Source organism: Triturus cristatus, chromosome 8 (assembly GCF_964204655.1).
Source record: "Triturus cristatus chromosome 8, aTriCri1.1, whole genome shotgun sequence".
NCBI lineage: Eukaryota > Metazoa > Chordata > Amphibia > Caudata > Salamandridae > Triturus > Triturus cristatus.
Window position 1 is genome coordinate 982256028 of NC_140591.1, and position 10878 is coordinate 982266905.

Genomic DNA, 10878 nt, shown 5'->3' on the forward strand with positions numbered 1-10878 from the left:
GGTTTCATGGCGCTGAAGCAATGAAGTACTAGAAGAGAGGGTTACTGGTAGGCTTGTGTGAAAAGAAAAGTTTTAAGAAGGGATCTGAAACGCGGCAGGGATAGTTCAAGTCTGAGATCCAGCGGGAGGGAGTTCCACATCTGAGGTGCCAGAAAAGAGAAGGTGAGTCCACCGTGTTTTTTCCGATTGAAACGAGGAGAAATAAGGAGGTTAGATTGAGACGAACGGAGTGTGCGAGTGGGAGAATAACGAGAGATTAAAGAAGAAATGAATGCAGGTGCCTTGCAGATGAGGGCTTTAAAAGTAATACAGCCCAGTTTGAACAGACAACGTTTGGCAACTGGGAGCCAATGGAGGAACTTAAGCAGTGGGCGAATGTGTTGGGAACGTGGTTGATGGGAGATGAGGCGGGCGGCCTGATTCTGTACCAGCTGGAGACGATGAAGTTGATAGAGGGGAATGCCAACATAAAGGGAGTTGGCATAATCTATTCGTGAGATGACCAAGGCCATGAGAACCACAGTAAGGGCCTCGGAGGTGAGAAATCTAGCGATCTTCCGGATTCTGCGTAGGTGGAAGAAGCATGAAGATGTAACTGCCCCAATCTGGGGTGTCATGGACAGGTCACTGCTGATGATCACTCCAAGGCTTTTAACCGATTTGGAAGGTGAAGGAGGATTACCCAACGAGAGGTGCCAAAAATTGTTATCCATGGGGTTGGAGGGGCCGGTCAACACCAGCTCGGTCTTATCTGGGTTGAGCTTGAGTTGACTGATATTCATCCAGTCCCTGATAAAACAAAGGGTGGCCTGAAAGCTGGAGATAGACACGGCAGAGGGTTTGATATCAAAGACAAGTTGAAGATCGTCCGCGTAGTTGAAGCAGACTACTTCAAACTTGCGGAGCGAGTGAATGAGAGGAACCATGTAAAGGTTGAAGAGCAAGGGTGAGAGAGACGATCCCTGGGGGACGCCACAAGTAAGAGGAGTCTTTTTTGCAAGAAAGGCGGACAGGCGTACGGCCTGGGAACGGTCGCCCAAAAAGGAGGAAATCCATTTTAGTGCCAAGCCCTGAATGCCGGCAGCTCTGACACGGTCGATCAACAGATTATGATCGACCGTGTCAAAAGCGGCCGATAGATCTAAGAGAACAAGGGCTTGGGAGAGATTGTGATCCGCCCCCCTGCGGAGCTCGTTCATCACGGCAAGTATGACCTGCTCGGTGGAGTGAGCAGGTCTAAAACCGGCCTGATGGGAGTCTAGGAAGGAGGAGCATTCAATAAAGGAACTAAGGCATTGTGTAACATGAGCCTCCAGGATCTTGCTCAGATAAGGGAGGAGGGAAATAGGTCGATAATTGGTGAGATTAGTGGGATCAGCCTGAGGTTTCTTCAAGATGGGGAGAACCTCTGCTGCTTTGAAGGAGGCGGGGACGACTCCTGTTTTTAAAGAGTTGTTAAGGAACGCAAGCGGGAGATCAGGACAGGTAAGGAAAGCTTCAGAGAGGAAAGGGGGGGGCAAGGATCCGAGGGAGAGCCCGAGCTGACCTTTTTTAGAAGTAGAAGGAAGTTTTCCTTGGAGATTGGAGGAATTTGATCGAGGAACATGGTGTTTGTAGGGGGAGACCCCAAGACTAACGGGGGGGGAGCCGAAGGAATACTTTGTTTGATGGTGGAAATTTTCTCAATAAAAAAATTATTGAGGGCGTCGCAAAGATCCTGGGTGGGTGCAGGTTTGAGGGTCACCCTATCAGGTAAAGATAATTCATTAACAATATGGAAAATATCTTTTGTTTTGGTTGATGAGTTCGTAATTTTGTGTGAAAAGTAGACGGATTTAGCTGCGAAAATAGCTTTTTTAATAATCAGTTAGCAGCTTGAGGAAGGTAACTTTAGTGCTAGGAGAGTAATTGCGTCGCCACCTACGTTCTGCCTGTCTAACAGAGAGTTTCTGCATTTTGAGGTCTTCTGTGAACCACCGCTGTGCGTCATGGGGTCGCCTGACTATAGAGAACTTATGGGGGGCGACGATGTTACTGGCTGCACAAAGCCAGTTGTGAATGGCAGATTCTTGGTCGATGAGACAGTCAGTGACCGTGGGCAGGGAGGCGGAGAGTAAAGAGCAGAACTTATCTTTGTTAACCCGACTCCAGTTCCTAGTTAGGATTTTTCCCGGGATAGGAGGCTTGGCTAGGCAAGGCAGATCTAGAAAGAATTGAATGGAGTAGTGATCCGACCAGGGACAGGGAGAAATAGATAAAGAAGAGATGGATAAGTTGGCTGTCCATAACTGGTCGAGGAGGTGACCTTTAATGTGGGTAGCAGTATAAACATGCTGAGTGCAGTTTAGGCCCCTGAGAAGGTCAGTGAATTCGCGGGAGTGCGAGGTTTCGTTGGGATCAGAGGGCCAGTAATTAAAATCACCTATTATCATTAGATTGGGACTGTTTATTAAAAGGTGCGAGATGAGGTCACCGATTAACTGGGGAAAGGAGGGCATGATACGGGGAGGTCGGTAGAACAGGGCGCAAACCAGGGAAGCTAGAGGGGAGTCGAGTTTGATAATGAGACTCTCAGTAGAGGGAATAGCAGTGGCAGTGAGGGCAGTGAACTGTAACTGGTGGTGGATGATGGCAGCCACACCACCACCATGATGCCCGTCAAGTCTATTAGTCTGTAGAATGTAATAGCCAGTAGGAATAGCTGCCAGGATGTCAGGGAAGGAGTCGTCTGTGAGCCAGGTTTCGGAAAGAAGGAGGACGTCAGGTTTTAAAGTGTCAAGGAGGTAAAAAATTTCTGATTGATGTTTGGGGAGGGATCGGGTATTTAGATAATAAAAGTTCAACTTATGTTTGATGGAGTGAGGAACGTTAGGGATGTTAGGCGGGGGAAGAGAGGGACTTAAGGTGGACTGAGGAAGAGGTATAAGAGGACCAGAAAACAAAATTCCACAAGAGGAAAGCAGTTGGTTTAAAGATGGCTTGATGGGCCAGGAGTGACGAAGAGAGCATAAGTCACTGGAGGAGTATTTTATAAAATGAGTGGCGAGACCTGGCCCTAGGCCCGGTCGGACGCGGACGGGCGCAGACGGGCTTGCCTTTAGCGCGCCCGCTGCGCGCGTCCGCTGCGCGCTTGCGCAGGCATCAGGAATTTATGCTCCACTGGCTCTCAGCGACTAGTGCGCGAGTTGTACCCCTCACTCAAGATGGCGGCCCCGCTGGTAAGTGTCGTGTCCTGCCGCCGTGAAAGCACGACGGGTTCGGACAAGGCAAAACGATGTATGCGGGGCGGGCACTGGAACCAGGTGAGGGTAGTAACTAAGGTCGGCGCATAATTAAAAGCATAGAACAAAGCAGAGTGCAAGTGAAGTAACACACAAAAATAATACACAAGTTTAAAAAGGTAGAACGCTTCCCGGCTTCCGCCTCAGGAAGTACTACAAGTACAAAGTAATACCGATAAGGTTTCACATAGAGCGCTTCCCGGCTTCCGCCTCAGGAAGTACAGCAAATGCTGGTTGGGATCCGAAGATTGCTCTGCCGTTCCACGCTTCTACGTGGCCCAACCACCATTGTATTTCTTTCCGTACTTCCTGGGAGGGGAACCAGGTCCGTATACGACAGGCCTTTCTGAAGGTGTTGAATCTTCAGTCTTTGAAGGGCTCAATAATGAAGAGGGCCTGGAAAGATTGCCTGTATGGAGGACGCTAGTAGCCCCACTACTCTGGCAATTGTCCATAAGGAGACTGTCTGTTTGGAGAGAACCGTTGTGAGCTCCTTCTTGAGATCTTGCAACTTTGAACGGGGCAGGCTCAGCTGAGCTGTCTGAAAATTTATGACGAACCCCATAAAATCGATCGTTAGAGATGGACATAAATACAACTTGGGTTCGTTGATCACAAACCCCACGTTCTGCAGGAGGGACATGGTCATTTGTAAATGTTGACTGGCTAGGGATTGAGTTTGCGCCATGATGAGTATTTCGCCCAGATATACAATCATGCGGACACCTTGTTCCCTTAGATGAGCTATCACTGGTTTCATTACCTTGGTGAGGCACCATGGAGCAGAGGAAAGGCCGAAAGGAAGAGCCAAATATTCCAACCATCAGAATTACAGAAAAAGACGATGCAGAGGAAATATAGGAATCGTCAGATAGGCATCCTTCAAATCGAACCTGACCATCCACTCCCCTTTCTTCAGCAAATCTGTCAAAAGATGGATACCCTCCATCTTGAAATGTTTGAACGTCATGAAGTGATTGAACTCTCTCAGGTTCAATACTGACCTGTGACCTCCACCTTTCTTCTGTACTAAGAAGACATTGCTGCAGAAGCCGTGAGGACCATCGTGGCAATAGGCAATCGCGTGTTTCTGCAGCAATTCCTCTATTTCTGCCTCTACTAAAACACACTCTTTTTGGGAAAAACTGAGTTTTCTCGGTTGAGTGTCTTGGAAAGGAGTTTGATAAAAGTCTAGATGAAACCCTTGAATAGTCTGCAAGATCCATGCATCGTGTGATAGCATTGCCCAATTGCGACTGAAAAACTGGGTATGACCCCCTATGGGTAAATGGGAAGTGTTGATAACTCTTACCTGCAGAATTTTGGGTTTGGAAACCAGCTCGGTGTCCGCCTCCTGGTGTATCTTTGTCTTGTGGGATAGCCTCGTCCATAATCTCCTCGCTGAGGACCTTGGTAGTACTGTCGGCCTGGAGAGCGTCCTCTGCCTCGCCCGGCCCGGTTAAAAAGGCCCGCCTGAAAAACTCTTTTTATACCAGATTGGGCTTTGTCCAAAGACGTAAAGGTGCCCACATATTTTGAAACGTCTTTGACAAATCGTTCTCCAAAGAGGTTACCCTCTGCTAGAGGACCAGGCTCAGCTGATACTAGCTCAGTCATATTTGAGTCCATCCTCATCAGGAGAGATTTGCGTCTCTCCGTGGAGAGAGCGCAATTGGCATTCCCTAACAGGCATCCACAGGCGTGATAGATCCTTTCGCGACCAAGGCCATTTCCAGTTTCTTGGACAAGGACCCAGCTACATCCAAGAGTTTGTCCAGACAGCCTCGCCAGGCGCCGTCAATCCCTTTTTTGGGGTCCTTCGCAAATTCTTTGAGAAAGGTAAGTAGACTGGTGTCGATATCCGGTGTTTCCGCTACCTTATCTGGGATGTCAGGTCTAGGGCACGCAACCTGTTACGCACTTCCTTTTCGAAGCCCTTTCTAAGGTTGTCGTGAAGATAGTATGCCACTTCTAGAGCCGGTGCCCAATCCAATGACCTAGGATATATGATTTCGGTCGGATTGAAAGTAAAGGGTGTATTTAAATTTTGAGTTAGGTCGGGTGTCGCATCCTTTCTAGACCTTTTCTTAGGAGGAGCCTCCTTATCAGTAGTATCTGTTTCCGTAGTGGCTGCGTACACTTACCCCTTGCGTTTAGCTTTTCCACCTCCATTGGTGGGTGGAGTGGAAGCCTTGGGTACAGATGCTAGAGCGTCAGCATGGGGCCATGGCCCTGCCTTTGGATCACCGGTGGTGTCATCAGTATGAGGATCAGCTGGGGTTTTAAACCCATGGCGCGTTGCAAAGCTCTCTAATTGCTTAGTAATAGGTTTTAAAGCAGCTGCCAGTGCTTGCTGCACAGTACTAGGGACTGCCTTCTCAATGGCCCGGTTGACTGACTCTTGGACCGAGGCGTCCAGAGCGTCAACAATGTTATCCTCTAAGGATGTTTCCTGTACTTCCTCTTGGTAAAGGTCATCCTCCTCAAATCTGACCCAGTCTACCATTGCACACTGATATATTTCTATTTATAATGTATTTAAATGAAAATAGTGCAATAAAGACGATCTTGGAGGAGTAAGGGGGGAGCCAACTCACATGCACACAGAAAACAGTCTAGAGTACCTAGCTCCTCAGCAGTGCTGTAGTCACAGTTATTCCAGCCCAAGTAGGGCATAAGAGCCAAAATAGATTGTATAATGAGCGTGTGCTCACTCCAGGGGCCGACTGCACTTTCAGCCGGTCAGGTGTCACGAGTGCAGGCTGTCAAGAGAAGTTTCCTGCAGTTCGTCGCTTGGAAAATGCTCTCCGGGTCACGTATGGCGTGCGTAGCCCAAAAGTAGCCCAATTGGGCAACGCACGTCGGGCTGAATATCAGCTCAAATCCACACTGAGGCCGACAAGGGGAGACTAGACGGAGAAGCGCGAGGTGGGCTTGACACTGATATATTCACCACCATGAGCAGCGTGATACTCTTGCTCCCAGCGGCAGCCTTTCAACATTTGCCTGAACGGGCCAAATCTGCAAGACGCGATACTCGCACACTGTTCCAAACCACAAAGCAAGTCGATTGCAAACGTTCAACACTATCTCAATACAAATTATGGAAGAGCGCGCTTGTGCAAGTAATAAAGTCATTCAGCAGTGTTAAAATATCTGCATAAATCAGACGTGCACTTAACTTCTGTGTGAGCAGCAAAGAAAGAGGCTCAGGGAAAGGAAATGGTGGCTCTTATAAGGTCAGACAGGATATGATGTAGTGAGAAGCATCATGGGAAATGTAGTTTATTTGTGTGACTAAAACGTTTTCATTGGCTGCTGTGAGTAGCAATAAACGAAAGAGAAGCATAATCCGAAGCCTCTGGTCCTGTGATAGAATCCATGACATTTTTCTGTTTTACAGAGAGAGAAACGTGCGCACATGTTGAGCATGTTTTAAAGGCCTAAAGTTGAAAAACAAATAAACATCAAGTACATTTTAAATGGCTTTCTCAAATGCACAATTTTAAATATTCTTTAAATAAGGCCATTTGGTGAGCAGATCATATTGTGTTTAAGTTAAGGTAGGTCCACTTCTAACAAAGTTACTGGCAAGGTGTGCTGTAAAATGAATAACTGTCATCAACATTTGGATTAAAGACAGTATATCCAAATCCCCCTTTCTACAGGTGCTTTTAAGCAATATCAGTTACAAATAGTCATGCTAACGGAGTGTGCTTTAATGCGCATTGCTTTCTACAAACTTTTTCATAAACTTTGGGAAGAACGTACATCTCTGCCTGGCTCCCACATATCTGTGACATGCTGATAGTCTTCGCAACACTGCACAGCTATCACCCTCACTTTGGTCTTTAAAAGTTGACAGGTATGTATGTGGAAGCCTGCTGTTTTTTAGGAAGGTGAATATCATTGAAACGAGGGGGACACCCTCCAAGGAGTATGCAGATAAAACCTTCTCACTTGCACAAGCATACCGCTACAAACCAGCCCTGGTAAAACCAATTGGCCTCGCCTAGGCAAGAGCTATTGGCTTTGCCAATGTGTTTTAGCCAGCGTGTCTGCTGTTAAGCATGCCTGAAAGTTAGTGGCATAGACTAGATTGTCATGGAGGGCGGAGTAAAGGGACATAGAGTAGAGTAAAGTGGTGTGGAGTCTAGCAGAGGGGAGTGTCAGAGTGAAATGGTGTAGAGTGAAGTGGTGTAGAGTGTTGTGGCATAGAGTGGATTAAATGTTGTGGTAGCACACTGCCATAACAGACGACACATTTTCAACTCAAATGACCATTGCATTTGCACAGTTTTACTGACAAAACTATACAACACACAAATGATAATGTGTGGAAATGGCATCACCTAGTGTGATTTGTGATCATATTAAAATATTTGTTTCCCCACACTTCCGAATTACAAAATAATGTGCTTGATTTGTGCTTTCCTAATTCTGATATATTATGCAATATCTGCATAGTTCATTTACAGACCTTTACATTTTGTGTGCGCTAGAAAACAACATTCCCTTTCCTACACCCACACCCAGTATCCAGCAAGATTTTCAAATAAATCCTCTAACTTTGAAGTCAGAGAAAGAAAAGTAAACACTAAGTTCCCTTGAAAGACAGAGCCCGTCATTTGAACATGGTCGTTGAATGCACAGCAAACATGACAAGAACAAAATGTAAATGCCTGCTCACAGGAAGCGATCACTCATGGAATACAGTAAACAGAATAAGCTCCATTGGAGGGACAAAGACATGCTGAACTGCTTAAAACAAATAAAGCCAGCAAAAAAACACAAGCAAATGAGAGTTACAACCCCAATGAATAGTAAGCAATGGGTGAAAGCCTTCCCAGGGAAGTTTTCAGAATGCCCCAAAGAAATCTTGTAACAACCTGACCGCTGTGTCTTGTGTTCATCCGGATACCAGTTCCCATGTCCCATGACCAGGGCACAAGCCAGGGGTACACTGTGATAATCGTCGTCTACCCACTATTTTTACAGAGTAGAATCGGTCCGACCAGCTTACAAGCTGAGCCTCACTGAACTTGTCCCGGTGTGATTTTCAGACACAAGACACGTTCAGCAGCACCTGCACGTTGTCCGATTTCCGTTCCCAGGAGCAACGTGCAGGCAGAGTGGAGGCATTTTTTTATTTTCACCTCTAGGTGGGCCAAAGATAAAGACCGAGGATGAGGGGCCATCAGACCTCTTTTTGTTACAATATGATCCTGGCTGGGCATGGTCTGGAGCCTCACACTTAGATGCAAATGCAATGGAGGGGACAGAAAGGCCCATAGCTTGTTATCACTTCACAGGTACTTAGGTGTGGCATGCTACTGATTTTGTTCATTCCCTATATACAAGAGATATGCCTGCACTGTAAGAATGTCAGATGTGTTGGGTCTGTCCCAGTATTTACACAAATAATTTTAAAAAACATTTTATTTCTTCTATAGTGCTACTCAATTTAATTTTATTTTACCATTATTATTGTATCCAAAGATTTACTGGCCATGCATCTCTGCAATGCATACATTAACCCCATAACATAATTTAAAATGCAGTCTTTGCAGCTAATTAAACAGACCAGACATCCCGGTTTCTCTCCTTGTTGCCAATTTCTTAGTGGCTGAGTTTAAAAACAAAATGAATGTCTTAGTTGTGGCCCAGATTATGCATCAGGGTTGCGCCACTATATTGACACAACCCCGATGCAAAATCTCATTTGTTAAATCTCGTAGCGTGCTTAAATGTACTCATGAAAGACCTGATAAACATGTGAGGTGTGAATATCTGATGGCACTTCTTTTGATGTTACTTCATGCCACGTGTGATGATGCGCTGTGACGTCAGGCACCCCCATGTCACTTGTATACTGCTTAACTTGGTAGTTTCCCCACTTATATTTTTGGGGACTTGTGCTCTCCCCACAAGCACCAAGCATCCCCATCTATTCCTAGTTGCATGTCTAATCCCAACCGTGCACGATACTCATTGTAAGGTAGCAGTGTGCAGTGTTTGGGATATTGTGTTTTGTTTGGTATTGCAAGGTGATGAGTGTGACAAAATCGAGGACAGCAATAATGACAGGAAATATGTGCAGACTGTGTCGTGGGTATTACCACTGCAGGAGCGGTCACTGCGTGTAACGCCTGCACTGCTGAGCTCCCTTCACCTGATCTATGTACATCCGAACGCGCCTTCTCAGCATCTGCAGATCCATGCTGAGCTGCTCTGCTGCTGTCCGTGGGAAGGACAGCGAGGCGAAGCCGACTACAGCAACCGGTTGGCGGCTCTACTATGGGGCTGGGAAGGGGCTCGAACACCGAAGCAGCTCTCATAGAACACCGTGAAGGAAAAAGTGGCTCTATCGCGGCCATCTTGAAATGGTGAGCGAGTCTGCCAACCGGAAGACCCATTTGCCTGCAAACTGCAGTGAAGACGCAGATTTATAAATAATTATGTTTCAGAAAGAATCGCAGTCTCCTGTTTTAAAACCTACAAATGGTTTGTGTTTCTTTGAAGACATACCTTTTATTATCAAAACAAAATATCTTATTTCGGTAACGTTCTTAATACTTACATCAAAGCCCTAATATTTTTTATGGAATTCCCAAAAACAATGTTCAACGTAATCAATAAAGTTTTCCATCCAGACGGCTGTCTAAAAACACCTTCGAGATTTAGCTGCACTGAACTAGATGAAAGACGGACCAACAAACTAGTTACATTTTACTTCATTTATAAAATTTGAAAGCGGCCATGTTGACGTGCAAATCTTGCTTCGCATTTGAAATAAACCCAAACGAGTTTGTAGTGTAGTGTGCAGTATTACTTATTTCAATTAATACTTCACTGATATTATAATTGAAATTTTAATTACAGCTTAATTACGTATTTACTCTGGTTTGTAATCAATTTGTACTTACGTACTTTTTAATCATATTATAATAAAATATTTTGAATAGCTTCTTCTCTTTGCAATATCGTGTCACGAATGACGCGATTGATGTCTAGATCGAGAATATTAGGATGGTCGCCTTTATTGTCTGTTCAAAAGAACCGAGTTCGGGGTTCCGGTCTACGCTTTTAGGGTCAAGAATACGTGGAATCTACTTCCGACACATGTTTATCGGAAAAGCGGGAAGGAAAGTGTTTTACAAAAGTGAAGTAGTGTGTCCCACTTTACCTTGGGTGATGTCCTAAAGAAGCAAGATGAATCCTTTAGATGTCAGTGGCTTAGCCTGCCGACCTTCCCCGCTAAAAATGATCACGTACTAAATTGATTTCAGTACAGGGTGACCTGAATTTAAAAACCAAAACCAGGACATTTCAGAAAGATAGAAGTAGGACTTCAATTTCACACCACGGAAGGACGCAGGATGAGTTTAAAGAGAAGCTCTCGCCAAAGTAGCAGACGAACAGGGAAGCTTAAGTACAGCTTTTGCACAGACTGATACCTATTCCTGTCTTATGTAATTTGTTTAGTGGAACCTCTCTACAAACCCAGGACAAGGGCTCAATTTACTGAAATCTGCGTGACGGATAATCGAAAACCGGGACTGTCCGGTCAAATCCAGGACCCCTGATCACCCTATTT

At 45.6% G+C, this 10878-nt stretch overlaps 1 protein-coding gene across 5 annotated transcripts in view; it reads right to left on the reverse strand.

Annotated features, from left to right (window-relative positions):
- CDC16 (cell division cycle 16) overlaps positions 1-10568 on the reverse strand; it is a 144455-nt gene extending 133887 nt beyond the window's left edge. The window contains exon 1 of one of the 5 annotated variants that reach the window (XM_085622527.1): positions 10468-10568. Coding sequence is in view for 1 of the 5 variants with exons in the window: in XM_085622526.1 (XP_085478652.1) it covers positions 9454-9501 (48 nt within the window). In the remaining 4 variants the exon portion in view is untranslated. Of the gene's footprint in view, positions 1-9400; positions 9615-10467 lie in introns of those variants that run through there. The other 4 variants (XM_085622525.1, XM_085622524.1, XM_085622526.1 and 1 more) reach the window with 4 other exon arrangements.
- Between the last annotated feature and the right edge of the window lie 310 nt (positions 10569-10878).